Raw genomic sequence first — 18021 nt, forward strand, 5'->3', positions numbered from 1 at the left:
TCCTTGAATACTTATGCAAAAAGAACCATAAACTTGCATTGTGTACAAATATGGGACTGTGACGTCACAGAGACTGCTTTTTTTTTATCTAAGTACATACGTCTGCTACACGTTGTTTAAAATGTCACGACATGTGATAAAATCGAGTCTTATTATACTACGTTTCTCGATGGTATGAAAATTTGAAGGAAAATTTCATATAGAATTTAGAGGCCTTACGTAGAAACGCGGTTCTGTTTTATCGACTTTTTATTTTGGAATTGGAGTGGCGTCCCTAACCTCCAAACGAATTGAATCCGCCAACATTTTATTTCAATCGGCAAAGATTTTGATTCATTATAAGCCTGATTATAACGGGACTGTGATTACTGATGAAAAACGACCGAGAGACAAAGATAAATGGTCGCCCGATTGCGGCTACGATGAAAAGCCCGAGGCTGAGCCCAAAGGTGAAGTCAAGACGGACATGGTTGCGGTGTTGCGTCGTCGGCACTTTTTTCAGGGGAGTCGTATATTTTTAGAAATATTGCACACATTATGCCTTGATCGGCGCTGGGGGATTGTTCAAATGTGATAGAATCGAGCGACGTTTAGCACGAAAATGAATAAGGGCTGTTGGAAATTGGACGAAGAGGACAAGGGTGAGTACTTTTCGGCTTCAAAATTAGACTTCCGGGTTACTGTGCCGCACCTCAGCCGGGATATCGGCATTTACGTCACGCGACGAAATTTCGAGCGTCTTCTTCTGCCATTTTCGTCTAAATTTACATTTTTGCGCATCTTTCGCGGTCCATCCGTTCGTTGACACGGCAAACTTTTCTGGAATAAAGTTCTTCCTACGCAGTTTATTTGACAAACGTTTGTGAGAGTTTGCTCCGATATTTCAGGAAAACGTATTTCAAACACTTCTGAACAAAATGTTTATGCCTTGAATTTTTTTAAATTTAAAATCTTTTAACGAATTGCGCTTTTTTATGAAATGCTCATATGTTTTCAGCCCTCTACATTGATCTTGAAGAGGACACAGAGGATGAGAAGAAAGAAAAGACTTACAGTTGTTGGGATCAGTTACCTGACATACTACTCGAAGAGATATTTTCACAACTGACAATCCGTGAACGCTATTATGCTTCGCTTGTCTGTAAAAGCTGGTACAGAGCTTTTAAGCTTCCACTGGTATGGAAAACATTTACATTGGCAGACACAACTCTCACAAGAGGTAAATTTAACTACTACAGTGGATGGCAGTATGTTCTGGATCACATGAGAACCTCTACTTGTCTAAACAAAGTTGGAAAAAACTTCAAGTGCCTTGTATTTGAGCCAATGATGAATTTCTACAATCTCTATGAATTTATGAACATGATATCATGGTACTCTGAGAGGCAAGGATCTGACAACACATCAGTAGTAGGTGTTGGAACTAACGTGCGTAGATTGAAATTTACTTTTCCCTGCAACATGGCAAACAGAGATAATCCAGATGCTATGAGGCTTTTTGGTACAGGTGGAAAATTATTGGAAGCTCTTAAGAGGCTTATGAGAAACCTTGAAAATATAAAGTGTTTAGAACTGATAGACTTGATGCTTGATAGCAAAGAGGCAATACATTTAATGGATGACATTTGTGCCAATTGTACGCAGACCTTATCAAAATTAGTATTAATTAATGCCACAAAATTTCACTGTCCTCTCCTACATGTTGGAGTATTTTTGAACTTACATGTAAGTCTTGATTGTTAATTTTACTAAAATTAAAATTTCTATGCTAATTCGTTCAATCCATAATTGTACATTCTTACAGACTCTAGTCATTAGTCCTCAAAATTTGCATGAAGACGTGATAGATCTTTTGGGATACACAAAGCTAAGACATCTGCATATTCTACAAAATCGTTATAGTCCTAAGGAGACAGCTGCATATTTGGTGAGAATTCTGAATCATCGATTCAAAAATATTTTACTAAGTGACCTGCTGAGAAATGTTCAAGTTATAAATAATTATTTTTAGCCAAAAAATGCTGCCTGGAAAAACGTGAAGTTAAACAATCCTCAATTAAGGGTTCACTTTGAAATTGAAAGTCAAAAGTCGTCTGATGTTGTGCTGTCCTTTGATGCAAATTTGCCTAGTCTAATTCCCGTCCACAGTATAGTTTTAGATAATCCTAATACACAGGTATTTGTTTTAGAAAATATTTCGATTAGACATCTTGTATGCAAATTAAATGAATTTTGCCTACTTCAGATTTCAGCCTCAACAATTCTAAGTCATGCAGTGCATTTCGGTAAAACTTTGCGTGTTTATGCTTTGAAAGGATTAACAAGATATTATTTACAAAAAATTTTCGCCAAGAGGATAGACGAAAACATCGTAAAGATCTGCAAATTGTGTCCAAATCTCCATACATTGGTAGAAAATCACTTTTTGACGCATTTTTGCGTATAAACTAACTGTTTCTCTACTTTTATCTTAAGAAATTAATACTCTCTATATGTTAAAAAAAAGTGGTCTTACTAAATTGCATATTTTTGTGTGCAGTGTATGTGCAAGCTAACTTTTTCTAGCTTTAGTTGTTCTGTAATTCTATTATAGTGTTACAGTGGCTGTGATGTCAAGACTGATCAATTAATATTTCATCAACTATAACCGTTTTCTTCTTTTGTTATATATCCTCTCTAATAGCTGTAAATATGCTAATATTATGCAATCTTCCAATTTCATTTTGTAAGCATTTACCACTTTTTATGCAGATGATTCGAGACAAGATTTCTACAGCTACATTATTAGAAATCGCATCCACAGCTAAGCAACTACGATTCCTACACGTTCGACGAAACGTTATTTTAAAAAAGTGCGACGCCGATTGGTTGACAATTAGTGACTGGTCGCCCGAGCATCGTAAGTGGATTAAAGATAATTGTCACGATTACGCCAAAACAGAGAAAGAAGTATCTAAAATATTAGGATATCGATGGCATATGCTTTCTGAAAAAGAATTTGCAAGTCAAAAGATTGACCTACAGATATAATGAATAATATTCCCCGCTGTCATTCTTCTAAGTTATTATCATGTACGATATTGTTTTTGCTACTGCCTTTAAATCATATGAGGTACCTACTTTTTTAGATTAAAAGTTGAATCTATTCATAACTTTAGAAAAAAAACCATTCTTAATTCTTTCACAGTATTTATTTTTTTCTAATTCATATGCGCTATTTTTATTTATTTTATTCTCATTGTGATTATGATTTTTTATTAACTATATCATTAATGAAAAATCCCTATGCTTATGCTTATATTGTAAATAGGAATTGTATATAAAAAAATTGTCATTTCAAAATACTATATGTCTTATCGTTAATTAATAAATATTTAAAATAATACTGTTAGTTTTTGTTATTACAAAACCTAATGACGGAATGGGGAAATAAAGACAAAGATTTGTTATTTATAATTGAGTTTATTACATGATTGTTATTGTTTTATCAACTGCTACTCTGTATGTGTAAATGCTTTATATGCGTTACTTTAATAAATACAAGGCAACGTTTAAATTAACGTCATTTTCGATTAAATAAAAAACAAATTGCTCAATTTCAAGCAAATTAACAATGTCCGCGCCAATATATAATAAAATAGAATTGATTTATCTAATAATCGATACACGTAAAGGATCAAAAAAATTTCTTTGATATATGTACAATAAATTATACATGTATACGTGTATGTCAAGTTTACAAAAGTAGTAAATAGACATTATACTAGATTCTTAAGGGAAACGAGAACTTTGCCGGTCGCTTCAAAATTCTTTTTCATGTGCATACAATTTAACGTATATGATTATGATACTAATAAATTTAAAATACCAAAAAAAATCAACAAGACTGTGTATTTCTTGCGAATCATTTAAATAAATAAAATGTTGTACAGATGTACTTGCGCCATCTTAAATATACCAAATCACACGAAACTAATTACCGAAAAATTTATATTGCCAAGGCAACGGAGCGCTTGTCTCGGACTTTGTTCATCTGAATTGTGCGGGCCTTGAATGCTGCAGCGTTCATTAAAGTCTGAAAATAACATTTATATGTTAACATTGTATAATCATCCTGGGCGACTACTTAAAGCGGATCATTTAAAATCAAACTATTCCATGACTCACCTTTTCCCGTTTGCTCGTTTTATGTGTCATACCAGCTAGACTAACCACTCGATTGCCGAGATGGAAAATTTCGCGAAGTAACTGATTCTCAGCCAGGTGAATGTTAATGCCAGGGCCGAGTAACCGACAGCAGGCGTTATATTGCGTGCGGGCGCACCAGCCTTCGAGATACAACGTTTCCTTGCCAAATTTGACGTGAGTTTCTGGAATGATATCCTCCTGCAAAATACAATAATGCACAACAATGAGAAACTCGAGGTTGTAGTATTTGAATGGAATGAATTCTGAAAAATAATGCGAAACGTACTTCAATGTACCGTAAAATGTCTCTGAAACTTGCACGCTGCTGTTTGCGATCTTTTTTTGCTCTGTATTTATTTGAGTCGGTGGCCAAGTCTTTGAGAATCTCTACTAAGTCTAGTGCCCACTCCTCCTCGTAGTCTTCGGCATAATCGCGACCGAGCTCGAAAATCACAGCCAAAGCTTCGCCGGCGGATATACGTACATCCAGGTGTGGTGACTGAAGCAATTCACTCAATCGATTGAGCGTTCTGTTAAACAAAATGTTCGTCGTTAGTCGTTAGTAAAAAAAAGTATCTAATGCTTTACTGAGATAAAAAAAAATTTCTTATACTTACGGCATTAAAGGACTGCCAGTCTGGCTGCTTCCAAATAAATTGTAAACGTCTGAAGGAGCCATAATGGTTAAAAGTAAAGTCCACGCGGAAATAGCAGCCGCGTGTAGCGATGCGACTTCGGCAGAAACTGTAGCTACAGCACCATTTCCTTTTAAATAAGAACCAGCGAAAACACTGGACAAAAAGTGTGTAATTTCGATAGTGTCCGATGCGTCGTTTCCGGACAAAAACTGATTCATACTCAGAGCCCAGCAGCACTGAAAAAAAAGAAATGGTATTATTAGAAACCAGCTTTAATAAACATTCATCAACAGTTTATATCTTGGTAACTATTTACCTCGGATCTTCCATTAAGAGAAGCAGTGTTGTCATTGGCAATGAAAGTTAATGTAGATTTGAGATCTTTGCACATTGTCTCAGCACTGTCGTACATGCCTAATTGAACACAAAGCAACGTACTCAATCTTGCTGCGGAAGATTGCTCCTCGCCACGGCCCTTCTTCAGTCCTTTCTCAATAGAATCTGCGATGGTCATCTTTCTATCCTCAACAAATTCTGGAACATACTTGATGGCAAAGATCTTTTCAACGCCCTGGAAGCAGACTACCCTGCCCTTGGTGTTCTTTTGTGTCAAGCCATCAATGGCTTCCTTGAGTTTTTCTTCAAAAGCCTCTTGCTGGGTTACATCATCGATTTCGTTATCGTTGACATCCTCTAGGACACTGCGATTGTCTGACTGACCACTGGCAATGCTGCATGCATCATTGAGTGAATCGTCATCTGATGTTACTTCGGCCCTCTTTCCTCCTTGACCTAGAAGAATAGAAACACATTAGTTTACTGATTCACTTAAACTTTAAAAGCAGTTATAATATTTGCATCAGAATATTAGATTTCATTCTTTTGAAATAATATTGTAGCTGAGAATTGGATGACATTGATGAAAATGTATTATCATTATGATATCTACTGTGCACAGGCATATATACACAGCTGTGACTATAGGAAGCAAAGATAGATTATCTTGTGTAGAATTGTACCTAATCACATGATCCAGAGTGACCATACGTAAACACCAACATAAGCACAATCTTGGAAAAATTCTCAAAGCATGATAGTTCCTAAACTGATAAGTGAGCACCATTGCTGCTTTATTTATTATGAATGATTTTGCTTCAGACTGGAATTGCTATTTCACAACCCTAATAAACTAGTACAGAACTAGTGCAAGAATAAACCAGTGTAAATACCAGAGTATAACAGAAAAACCCGATTATCAAAATAAAAACGTCTGCACCTGGTTCCCCGCGAAAAATCAGCCTTTCAAATTCGCGAACCCCCTGAAAGCCACATCTAATCGCAGCCGCGCATGCAAAGTCGATACAACTTTCATAAACGTTACATAACGGCGTTTAGAGCAGCTGTCGCATTAATTACTTTTCCACCTCCGTCCCGTCGAATCAGCACCCATATGTTTCGCGCCTAGACATGTGCCCTACACCAGCAGCTCTCTCTTGGATCAATTTTCCTCGCATTGCGCAACGACGGCGCCGCTGCAACTCGGTCGTCTCTCGCACACAAAATCCCGAGAGAAGAGCCCCCCCCCCACACACACACACACAGAAACTTTCCCTCTCGCGACGAGTCGTGGCCCGATTAAAAATAAGCACAGGTCGGGTGCATAATAGCGATGAAAAAAATAGAGTATGTAGAGAGAGCATAAATGGAGCGCGGAAATAAGAAAACAGGATCGCCGAGCGTGCATGTATATACCTAGCGAAGGTCGCGGCCTCGATCGCTCGGGGAGAATAAAATTTCTGAAACGAAAGGGAAAACGACGAAGACTTTTCAGCACGCGCGTGCGGCGCTATCGGCCGAGTCAAGGCCGTCAATTTCAGATTACTTATATTCGACTCGTGCCTGTCAATGCTATATAGCTATAGATAAACATTACGGGAGAGATTATTCGTGCGAAGACAGAGTAGAAGACGTACAGGAAGAATGCGCAGGGGCTTCGATGTTCAACCCGAGAAGCAATAGAGCAGACGGTCTCCCCTTCGCGCGTATTGTACATCGCTAATTCAATTATTAGCAGTATGGGTGTACAGGTGCCCGATGTACTCGTTCTGTCTCTTTGTTCCTGATATTATATGCGCGTGTGTAAAAGACGACACACACCGCTCACGTGTGCTGCTGGTGCACTTGTTTTACTTGGCTTCAAAAGAAACTGTTGTTGTTGTTGTTGGGAGGGTTCGAAGTTGCGCAAGGTGTGCCAAGACGTCGATATGCAGCTCGTCATAACAACTGACTCATTTGTTGCAGGGAACATTTTTTCAATGTGTATGAGAAGAAGCTATCGTCGGCTGTTTACCAAAACAGTGAGATGCAGAAACAACCTTTGGATTCACCTAATGATCGTTGGACTTTCCCATATGTTGTTCCCAGAACGCAGCAGCATTGTGTCGCGCGACGTTTTGACAGGCGGACAGCTGTTCGCGCTCGCGCTCTGTCGAGAAAAGGAGGAAAGTCATAAGGACAAAGAATATGGACGTCGGAAAGATTGTAACTTACTCATTATTTGGGAAAGTCTTCGATTGCAGTCTCTGTTCAGTCGATAAGGAGATAATGGTAGCGTCGTGACCTCGAATCGCGAATAGCAGGCGTAAATTGTTACGATTATCCGAGCAAACGTATAGTATACACGTATGAACAAATGATAACAACGAGACAGACGCTAATTCCTGCTAAACGCGAAAATTCGCGAATAGGCATGATGACATTCCTCTAATCAAGAGTTCTGACAGCCAAGTTATTTTCCGCCCAAACACGTTAATCGCGCGACGTCCGGAGTCATCCTTTCGGCATCCGTCCATCCGAAGGCCACGAGACACAGCCTTATTGCGCACTTCCCCGCGGATCGCGCAAAAAACGTTGTAGTATAGCGCACTATCGTCTCCGTATAACGACACCCCCGCCTCCGCGTATACGGAAATCCCACGCGGTGGAAGAAGATCGATGGTCGGCTGCACGTCACCGATATCTACGGCGTGAAAAGGGCCGCCGCCGCCGCCATGATAGGTTCTCGCACACGTGCAAGAGCGCAACGTGCGTAGCAGCCATGTTTCTATGCGAAGCATGCGAGTCACATGGGGAGAGCAGCATCATCGCTCGCTTTGCTCTCTACCTATATGCATAGGCCAAGGAATGCAATAGTATCGAGCGGAGCTATCTGGCTAATTCCAGGATGGCCCGAATTTCGCGACGGCTTTCCCGAAGCTGTGGATATACAGGCATGCGAGACGGCGTAAAAATAGACCGTGACGTAAGGCCGCGCACACGCCAACGGTTTTTTCCCGCGAGCGAAAGAGAGACGCATTCTGTGTGTGTGTATGCTGCGCTGCACACAGACAACACACGTAATGGATGTGTTGAGAGACTCACCGGATTTTCCTTTCCTACTTCCTTTGCCTGGCATCTTGGCGCCGTTCTTGGCTTTCTCGATGTTCCCTTTGCTGCTCACGACTGCGGTGGCGGCGGCGACTATTGCACAATTGGTAATAATAATAAACTAAGTAACTTCCTCGATCAAGAGGGCAAATGTCTCGCACTGTTAATTTTCTTTCGTATACTGAATGCACTGCATGGATTCTTCTGATTAGTGTTATTATTGACGCGAGTTGAGCTCATTAACATGTTGCGAAGAAGCGAGAGTGAATTAATTTCCTAACACATACACCGTCGAGACAGCCAGCGATGGGCTTTCTCAAGTGCACTGAGCTCAGCGTCGGGGCTCGGGCTTTTACACTGACTTCCTCTCGCTCTCCCCCCACCAGTCCAACTCCCGGCGCAGCCTCGAAAGTGCGCGAAAATTCTCTGGCGCATGCGCGGAAGTGCCAAGTTTCACGCGCTAGCGGACTACTGCTAAAAGCGGGCGCTTCCATTGGCTCGGACATTTTGCTGATTACGACCGGAGAAGATGATTGGAGGATGACGGGTAGACATTTTTAAAGGCTCGGGAGTTTAAATTTTTCTGGGCAAGAGTGGCGGGTTCGATGACTGACGCGGGTGGGATGCGTGTTGCGACCTGTGTTGCAAGTATTACACAAATCTGTAAGTACCGCTGACAATCGGTGGAGGCTTGCGGACTTCTGTGCAAGATTTTTGCGATCGGAGGAATTCTCTACCTATGGGGGAACGAATGTTGCGCAACATCGCTCGTTGGATGTTGATTTCACATTATTAGGACATTTTTTGTATCAATTTATTTACTTCCGAAAAGGCAAAAGACGTTGTCATTTTAATTTTATACAGTATTACAGTCAGCATACCTCCTTGTGATTCATCAGTTGCACATTGTTATGAATAGAAATTTATATTCAACTCTTTAACTTGTTGCTGTGTATGAAAATCCATTCAATTATTATTATTTTAAATGAATATTTGAAATTGAAAATTTGAAGAAAAAAATCAAACAAAGAAGGTGCAAGTGTTTCAAAGAGGGTATATTTTATTATCAATTATTCACTTGACCATTCCAACACTTGCATAAAATTGTTACACATAGAAAAAGTCCTAGTTAATATACCATAATAGATTTTTGTTATGATTCTATTATAAATTTATACATAATTAAAATAAAAGTTTAAAATAAATCTGTAGTTATCAGTCATTTAAAAAATTATAGATGATAATTTAAATATAATAACAATCCCGTATGTGTATAAATCAATGGTGTATTTATATTGTTGTACATACCCTAGTGGAAATGGATTTTGTGCCAAAGTGTGCCAATGTGTGCCAAAGTGTGCCAAAGTGTGCCAAAGTGTGCCAATGGGTTCAATTTCGGAAAAAAAAAACAATTTGGCACACTTTGGCACATTTTAGCATACTTTGGCACAGTTTAGCACACGTCCTAAAAAATACCAAATTAATACATTCAATTTTTGTTTTGTGAATCCTGTGGAACACCTCAGCACACTCTGGCACACTCTGGCACACTCTGGCACTCTTTGGCACACTTTGGCACACTTTGGCACACTTTGGCACACTTTGACACACTTTGACACACTTTGACACACTTTGACACACTTTGACACACTTTATTTTACAATATATATTTTTTTAATTTGTTATGAATTTCGTTTTTCAAAAATGTCTAATAAATACTTCAAAAAACTATATCAAAGGACTATTATTATTAAGAGGTATCACGAATAAATATACACAAAATTTACCAACGCATATTCATTTTATTGTGATCGCACAGCGACAACTTTTAATATTTAAAATATAAAAACTTATATATTATGAACACATATATTATTTTTGGATAGATCTTTGGCTACCTCTTTGATTTATGTAGCTAATTGAAAATCAGTGATAAAGTGCTAGAAAAAGATTTTCTAAAAGCATTTGTGAGGTATCTGCACCAGGAAAACCAGATAAAACATTATAAAAGTAAAAGAAACGGAAGTAGTTAAGAGCCTTTCTATATAAAAATATGATTTTTATATGAAATAACTGATAACTTCTTACAGATTCTTTTTTTATAATGTTTTATCCGTAATAGCTGGTACAGATGCCTCATACATCCTTATAGAAATTCTTCTTATAGTATTTTATCAGTGCTTTTCAACCGGAAAATAGTCAATAATGGAATAATCAGTCAATTTCCATTAAGTTTCGTGAATTTCTTACATATTAACAAATTCTTTCTAATAACATTAATATTAATAATACAAAATCTTATTACAGTAATAAGAAACTGAAGTTTAAATTTAACTTCCTGTGCCATTGCTTTCATTATCATTCTTGGATTTGTTCCTTCTTCTGTAGGATTTCTTAACAGATGAAATCGAATTATGTTGATATCTGTTTACTTTCTTCATTTCATTATCTATCATATGAAGTGGATACCGTTTTATATTCAGAAATTTATAGAATTCGTCCTCCACGACTTCTTTTTTAATTGGAGAAAGAGGGCGCTCTTCTGAGCCAGCAATCTTTTTCACACACCGGGTTAACAAATCATTTTCGCCATAAATACCTCGATTCTTAATCGTAAAAAATGACTGACAATTATCGCTTTTGAAAGCATCTTTGTATGCTAATGAATTGATATAAACCCCCTTCTTAATGTGTGTTAACTCTTTGTCACCATCTATGTTGTCAATATCCTTTTGGTTCAGTTCAAATATGTTATGAAGAAGTCCTACTGCATCTTTTTCTGAAAAATTATATATAAAATTATAATAAAAACTATGTACAAAATAGCTAACATATGTTGGATTCAAGCAATAAACGAGTTTAAAAATATAGAATTTTTTATCACAAAAATCAGAATATAGTGGTTTAAAAATACAATATCTCAAAAGCGGTTCATCGCTTGGACTTCAAACTTGATATGCTGGCCCTTGTAATGTATAGAAACATAATTTAGGTAGTTAAGTTACTTTACAGTAGCAAGAAGGTCAATTTCTTTCTCGTTATAGGCTCGAGACGCGACTTTTTTTTCAACAAGTTGACTCTCTAGCTGCATTAAAGTAACTAAACAATAAAAATATGTTTCAATTCATTACAAGGGCTAGCATATCAAGTTAGATGTCTAAGCGATAGACCAGTATTTGGATAGATAACTTTTTATCACAAAAATATAAAATGTAGACATCCAACTTGATATGGACATAATTAAAACATATACACTTGTGCAAGAACAAGAACAATAACTACCTTGCTGTGTAGAAGCAATGCCCGTACCCTTAACTGTCTTCGTAGTTTCTTCATTTGCATTCATAGCAAGTTTTAATTGTTCGTTCTCTTTTTCTTTTTCCGCACATTTCTTCTTGTAATACTCGATTTGCATTACGTATGCATTTCTTGGCGCAAGAGATTCATTTTCCTAAAATAAAAATAGATTATCATGTAATAGATTATCATGCAAAGTAAAAAAACCAAGGACTGCTTCGTGCAAACCAAAGCAAATGAATTTTGTATTATTCATAAAATTTGTAAAATAGAATACAACAATTCAAGTGACGTACTTATTTTTTATAAATTATTAGAAACTGATGATGTCTCGATTGTACATACTAACGATGTACAGATTACACATTTCAAACGTGTTAATTCGTTACTTAATAAGTTACATGTCATGCATTACTCAAATATTTACAGACCCTGTATTTTTATGTGCTCCAAAAATGAATATTTTATCTGTACAATTCCGAAAGGTGTTATGGGCAGAAATATAAATTAAGATAATGTTTATAAATACATTTTTGTACATCGTATCATCAAATCCTGTGATTATCTACTAGTATGTAAATATCTATGTTATCAAGTATGTATGGAATATTGTAATAAAACGATAATACTCATTGGAAATTTTATACCTTCATTTAACATTTTATTTAATAATGAAAATAAGACAAACTACTTTCAAATATGCTGATCTGCAATATTCTGTATAGTTTGCCATACTGTGCTGTACTGTGTCACGCTATGCCAAAGTGTGCCAAAGTGTGCCATAGTGTGCCATAGTGTGCCAAAGTGTGCCAAAGTATGCCTAAGTGTGCCATAGTGTGCCAAAATATAAATACATTTTATTTACTTTTGTAAAGCACGTGTATTACACTGTGTCAAAGTTTGTCAAAGTGTGTAAAAGTGTGCCAATGTGTGCCATAGTGTGCTATACTGTTTCACGTATCCGAATTTGAACACTTTGGCACAGTACGGCACAGTATGGCACACTTTGGCACACTTTGGCACACTTTGGCACACTTTGGCACACTTTGGCACACTTTGGCACACTTTGGCACACTTTGGCACACTTTGGCACACTTTGGCACACTTTGGCACGCTTTGGCACACTTTGGCACACTTTGGCACACTTTGGCATACTTTGGCATACTTTGGCACACCCAATTATTTCCACTAGGGTACATACAAATAGAAAGTTATTGGTTATTATAATAAAGTGGGTGCTTCATTAAATTCATTTTTTGTAGACAATGTATTTATTTGTTTATTTTGATTTTGAGTTTGCAGTGTCAAATGCATACATATACTTATAATGAAACATGCTTAACAATGTATAAAATTTTGATATTCATGATACAAGCGTAATATTGATATGCAATAGATTCCTAGAAACTCACTTTGTACAAAGATATAAACGTTTATTTTCTTCAATTTTTAGAACACAGTTTACACATCCTTATGTATGTACTTACTTTTTAAAGCATTATTCTATTATCGTTAAATTAATTAAAAAAAAAAAATTGTTAAGCGTATTTTTATATTAATTTAAATGCTCAAGAACCAACACATTATTATATATTTTAGTTGTCAACGTTTTATAAAATTCACATTCTGCAGAAATCAGAATGTCTATCATTAGATTTAAAAATAAATGGTATTCATAACCAAACATGTACTTTACTATCTTCACTATACAATATACATAGATATTGCATGCTTAACGGTTTACACAAACAAATGAAAAGAATGGCAATTATACCGGCAGCAAAAAATCAAATGCATGTCAAAAGTGTGACTTATAGAGAAAAAATGCACATTAAAATATTATTCACAGCAACTTTTTGCAATGAAATTGAAAAAAAAGAATTTGATAATCATACATCTTTGATTGGACGTCGTCATGTGAAATCACAGCATTACATGCCTCATATGTATAATAATAATCAGTACTGTATTATAATAACAATCTTTTTGAGGAAGACGCGCGGCAAACATCTTTTCTTCTTATACTTAAATTCAAGAGAGCAAAACAAGAGCAGCTATGGCTAGGGCAGCAAAGCCAACATTCCTTGTCGCAGAGCTAGGCATTGTTTGGGCCTGAGGTGGAAGCGGACCATCTCCAAGCATCTTTTCGCAAGGTGTCACCTTCTTGATGTAGTTGAAGATGGAGTCCAAGAGGTTTGCTGGAGTTGGATCCTCACAGCCCTCAAGAGCTGTCACAACACAAGTCTGCAGTTTGTCCATGTTTCTATAAAAATGTATGATTTTAGTACATTTTATAAGTTCCAATAGAATAATTCGCATAGATTAGAAAAATAATTAATACTAAGATTATAGTTTGTTGAATATTCAAAACATTATTTCAACACTATACAGAATTAAAAAGGTGAATGAAACAATGTGAAATAAAAGTATTCGAACTTTAGCTTGCTGAGTGTGGAAATATATCTCTTGGTATGCTTATGCAAGCAAAATAAAATGAGAACTTGACACTATAAAACCTAATGTAACTGCTAATATTTTATGAATAAAAATCTACAGTCTCTTCTTTAATTACCGGCATGCTTTATCGTCGAAAATGAGAGACGGAATATTCTTCAGTTCTCCAATTCCTGATGTCAATCCACTCAAGCCATTTGCAGGATTGAACGGCAACTGGTTGGCGTAGCTTCCATACGTAGCATTCGCGCAATCACCAATAGCTTGCGCCTTGTTTTGGAAACACTCTGGACCTTTGGCGGCGATAAAAACTGTATTGGGAACGAAAATTATTACATAATGCTTCGTTAAAACACAGAGTCGATAAATGACTAGAATAAGTGGATAAATAATGGCTTTTCGAGATTCGAAAAATATATAGACCTAGTTCTTACTTCTTGATGCTTGTAAATCAAAAGAGTAAACCTTCCTAACAGCTCAACGTACTCGAAAAAATCGACTTAGTTGCGAGAACAAAAAATCTCGCATACTTATTAAGTATATCAGCACATGCAGCCTGTTGGCACCCAATTGACGCCGCTCAGCAAATGTAAATATTATATATAGGTAGGTATACCCGTATACGCTTAGCCCGCAGGCCGCCGTCGCGCCGCCTTCTACTTGTACATGCTCCCTCCAACAGAGTAACTATATTCGATTCCGAGAAGGGCCTGTCAAAACACGGACACGCACGCAAGGGCTCGCGCTTTTTCACCGTGCAACAGGCATTATAGTCTCGAGTCGATCTCCCGAGCGTTAACATCGTGCAGCGTCTTGTACTTTTTTTCTTCATTTCGCGAGCGTTGTTCTATCCTGTGTTTTCTAATCGTTTAATTGCAAGAGCAATTTTTCGTTTGCTGTGGCGAGTTATAGTTGTAAGTATATGAAAGCGAAAGAACTGAGCGGCGCCGCTTTATCATCAAATAGGTATATTTTTACGGATTGCCTGTTCACAAAAGCCATGCATAAGACGCGTACTGAGCTTTATACTACTTGCACAAAAAAATAACACTCACGTGCAATTCGATCGCCCTCTTTGAAACAGACAAAGTTAAGAATCTTCTCGGTTATGTTGTGAACGATTTTCTTATTCTCTTTTTCAGCTGGCTCCAGGCAAGGCTCGATGGCAGTGGTCAAGTTAGCCATGCAGCCATTGAGGGTGGGCTTCTTGGCGCAGTACTTCTGAAAGACTTCGTCGAGGTCACCGGTGGGTCGGGCGGCGTCCATCTCTTCCTTGAGCCTAGTGAAGTTGACAAGATTCTTGACGCAGCCGAAGAACTCGGTGCCGCCCGCTTTGGCTGTCTCGTAGGATCCGGCGCCTCCGTTCTTCTCACATTTCTTTCTCAGCATATTCTGCGCATCGTCGATTGGCAAGTCCGTGAAACTCAAGTTCTTGATGCCTGGGAGGTTGTTGAGGTCGATGATTTCGTTGGCCTTGGCTAGCGCTTCGTTCACATTCGTCGGTAACGACTGGCCGGATGCCGTGCAGATCAGCCCTGCAACTGTACGAAAATGGGTTGAATTTTTCAAATTTTCTTTGATACCGTTTATTATTCATGCCGTTACCATTGCTTTATTTTGTCAAGAAGCATCACATTTAGTACACAAAATGTGCTTTACAAGCAATGAATTTTTTTAATTTTGAAATCAAAGTTAACAAGTACTTCACAGTATTATAAATCTGCTTTATTTTAATTTAATATGAATGAGTGTTAGCATCAAACAAGCATTTAGAATAAAATGCTTTCTTAATTGAAGAGAAAGATATATGGTAAACATTGACACACACGGGTCACTATGTATAAAACATTATCAGCTGTTAGTATACTGATACTATGATTGTGATATTCTCAAAACAGTAAATAAAATAGTCACCACTGATAAGAAAGCCTATGCTTCAGCGAATAATCTCTGGATGGGTTTTTACAATTTTTTTAAATAAGTTTTCTTGTTAAGTTAAAGAAACCATACGCTCTACTTAAAGGTTTCAGTATTATTTACAGGAGTTGGCCATTTCTATTTTGGTTGCACAACTTGTATGTTTAGGTAACGTAACATACTTCTAGTTATGAATTGAAGATAGTTAAGTTTGTGTAACAAAAGATATTATTTCTTTACTTTTAGCCAACATTCTGTACAGTCAAAATAAAATAATAACAAAAAATCTGATCTATTTGCTAGTAATACTCTATATAATTTTATTAAGAGTTTAATTCTAATAGTATATATAAGTGGCCGAGCGTAGCGAGGGAGCTAAACGCCGTGCCGTATCGGACTATTTATGCCACGAGTATCGTACGCTATTTTGTAGCACTGACTAGCATAAATCCGCTGTCACGCCTATCCGTGGCCTAAGCAGTCCATTTTTGCACCGTGCAGTTCGCTACGCTCGGGCGATCAGCACGGTACAATAATGGACTATTTATACCACGGTTAGACGTGACATAGATGCGGATTTATGCCTTCCAGTGCTATAAACTAATTTTGCTTTTTTACTTTATTATAATAAAATTCTATATCGTTTCCAGTTCTTATTTTTGCATACAAAATTCAAATCACTTTTCTGATACAAATCATTAAGATGGCATGGCCTTTGTAAAGTCATATTCTTATTGTATAAATTTCGTATAAAAATTTTATTTGTTTTTTTTTCCAACTTTTTCACAGTGTTACAATGAAAATTAAAACAACTCTATGCGCGATATATAATAAATAAAATATTTATAAATTATTCAATCTTAGTCCTGTGAACGTGACCTTTTCATGTATCCAAACAATACACTTAGCGTATGCGTAACGAAGTTCTTAAAATATAGACCCTCATGAATAATTACATTTGTTCGTGAGCGCAATATAGGTAGTATATGCGAATTGTATATTCTACGAACGACGCTCTAGAATAAGTACAAGTCGGTTTTGTGCTACTTGAAGTAATGTTTCCACGCAATTTGATACAAAACAGAGTAGGTCAAAATGATATTAAGCTACACCAGCGTGAAAATATAACACGCGAATTGAACTTTGCCCCCAGACTAAGGAAGTTTATCACAAATTAATCATATGTCAATGATAAATTTCAAATATATGTAAAAACGTCAAAGTCTGTTAATTAGCTAAAAAGAGTATTGATGAAATTAAATTTATTTTATTGAAAAAATTGTTTACTGATCTATAAAAATATCATTTCCTGCTTTATTGATTATAGAAAAATACATATCGGAAAACTTAATTATCTTTACCACAAGACGACTAAAATAATTGCAGTAGACAATATGTACAATTTATTTCAATGGGTTACTTTTTTCGATATACTTTTAAATACCCAAGCATATATATGTATTGATCACGATGATTTTTAAACAATTTGAAGTTCATAAAGTGTTTCCAGAATTTAATATTAAGTATAAAATTCGGAATCCATTCGAAAAAAATTGAAGAAATGAAATAAATCGTATTTTGATAACCGAGACGGTTTTGTCTCATATTCAAAGAGAAATTGTAAAAGAATATTTACTCTTGTTCGTAAATTATAGCATAGAAAATCGAATAATATAAGCAAGCCATGATAAGATTAATATATTTTTTTAAATCTAATCTTGATGGTGAAATCTGGATTTTACGTACCGGCTACAAAGATGACAAATGTCTTCATGATTTTTCACCCAACCTGTTTTCAGTTCACTTAGTAAAATTAACTTTAACCCCGAAATTAAAGGGTTGAATTTTTGAGTTACTGTAGCTAAATCTATCAACTTTTCACTGATGAAAACACGCGAATAACAGGTTGTGGTTGCTCCGAATCGATGTGTCTCCGCGCGTTATATATCTCTCGACACTGACGGTCGATTGCCGCTGTTCTTCAAAGTGCGACGTGGTTTTATATAACCTCGCGCATGTATGTGTATCTACTCTGCCCCTCTACAACTCTGCAAGCGTCGTTATACGATATAGGCTTCTTGTCCAAAGTGCGCGCGCATTT

The 18021-nt window shown here is 36.7% G+C and overlaps 4 protein-coding genes across 5 annotated transcripts; 1 reads left to right on the forward strand and 3 right to left on the reverse strand.

Moving 5' to 3' along the window:
• Positions 1-73: 73 nt before the first annotated feature.
• LOC100679131 lies at positions 74-3877 on the forward strand. The gene is made up of 6 exons (XM_003426944.5): positions 74-641; positions 998-1725; positions 1805-1927; positions 2012-2176; positions 2246-2410; positions 2752-3877. Exons 1-6 carry the CDS (start codon positions 602-604, stop codon positions 3028-3030), a joined length of 1500 nt encoding a protein of 499 aa, XP_003426992.1. The 5' UTR covers positions 74-601; the 3' UTR covers positions 3031-3877.
• On the reverse strand, positions 3443-8648 carry LOC100113669 (interferon-related developmental regulator 2). Of its 2 annotated transcripts, none has more exons than XM_016990232.3 (6): positions 8247-8648; positions 5143-5618; positions 4806-5062; positions 4475-4718; positions 4168-4386; positions 3443-4075 (listed from the first exon to the last, which is right to left on the reverse strand). In XM_016990232.3, exons 1-6 carry the CDS (start codon positions 8278-8280, stop codon positions 3989-3991), a joined length of 1317 nt encoding a protein of 438 aa, XP_016845721.1. In that variant the 5' UTR covers positions 8281-8648; the 3' UTR covers positions 3443-3988. The 2 variants fall into 2 exon arrangements, with proteins under 2 accessions (XP_016845721.1, XP_031786163.1); XM_031930303.2 differs by lacking the exon at positions 8247-8648 and adding an exon at positions 7377-7891.
• A 1414-nt stretch (positions 8649-10062) lies between these two features.
• Positions 10063-12566, reverse strand: LOC107982210. The gene is made up of 2 exons (XM_016990234.3): positions 11535-12566; positions 10063-11031 (listed from the first exon to the last, which is right to left on the reverse strand). Exons 1-2 carry the CDS (start codon positions 11665-11667, stop codon positions 10583-10585), a joined length of 582 nt encoding a protein of 193 aa, XP_016845723.1. The 5' UTR covers positions 11668-12566; the 3' UTR covers positions 10063-10582.
• Positions 12567-12797: 231 nt separating this feature from the next.
• LOC103316540 (27 kDa hemolymph protein) lies at positions 12798-17949 on the reverse strand. Its single transcript, XM_008210660.4, has 4 exons — positions 17667-17949; positions 15059-15544; positions 14122-14314; positions 12798-13812 (listed from the first exon to the last, which is right to left on the reverse strand). Exons 1-4 carry the CDS (start codon positions 17692-17694, stop codon positions 13581-13583), a joined length of 939 nt encoding a protein of 312 aa, XP_008208882.1. The 5' UTR covers positions 17695-17949; the 3' UTR covers positions 12798-13580.
• Between the last annotated feature and the right edge of the window lie 72 nt (positions 17950-18021).

This window comes from Nasonia vitripennis, chromosome 1, assembly GCF_009193385.2.
Source record: "Nasonia vitripennis strain AsymCx chromosome 1, Nvit_psr_1.1, whole genome shotgun sequence".
NCBI lineage: Eukaryota > Metazoa > Arthropoda > Insecta > Hymenoptera > Pteromalidae > Nasonia > Nasonia vitripennis.

Bases quoted from the DNA above. Each gene is read 5' to 3' on its own strand.
- LOC100679131 (XM_003426944.5), top strand. From the start codon at position 602: ATGAATAAGGGCTGTTGGAAATTGGACGAAGAGGACAAGG. The intron at 642-997 runs GTGAGTACTTTT...ATATGTTTTCAG, and splicing joins ATTGGACGAAGAGGACAAGG to CCCTCTACATTGATCTTGAA. The intron at 2,177-2,245 runs GTATTTGTTTTA...TGCCTACTTCAG, and splicing joins TAGATAATCCTAATACACAG to ATTTCAGCCTCAACAATTCT.
- LOC100113669 (XM_016990232.3), bottom strand. From the start codon at position 8,280: ATGCCAGGCAAAGGAAGTAGGAAAGGAAAATCCG. The intron at 5,063-5,142 runs GTAAATAGTTAC...CTTTTTTTTCAG, and splicing joins CTCTTAATGGAAGATCCGAG to TGCTGCTGGGCTCTGAGTAT. The intron at 4,076-4,167 runs GTGAGTCATGGA...TGTTATTTTCAG, and splicing joins AAACGAGCAAACGGGAAAAG to ACTTTAATGAACGCTGCAGC.
- LOC107982210 (XM_016990234.3), bottom strand. From the start codon at position 11,667: ATGCAAATCGAGTATTACAAGAAGAAATGTGCGGAAAAAGAAAAAGAG. The intron at 11,032-11,534 runs GTAGTTATTGTT...ATAATTTTTCAG, and splicing joins CATTGCTTCTACACAGCAAG to AAAAAGATGCAGTAGGACTT.
- LOC103316540 (XM_008210660.4), bottom strand. From the start codon at position 17,694: ATGAAGACATTTGTCATCTTTGTAGCCG. The intron at 15,545-17,666 runs GTACGTAAAATC...ATTTTCGTACAG, and splicing joins ATTTGTCATCTTTGTAGCCG to TTGCAGGGCTGATCTGCACG. The intron at 13,813-14,121 runs GTAATTAAAGAA...ACATTTTTATAG, and splicing joins TTCGACGATAAAGCATGCCG to AAACATGGACAAACTGCAGA.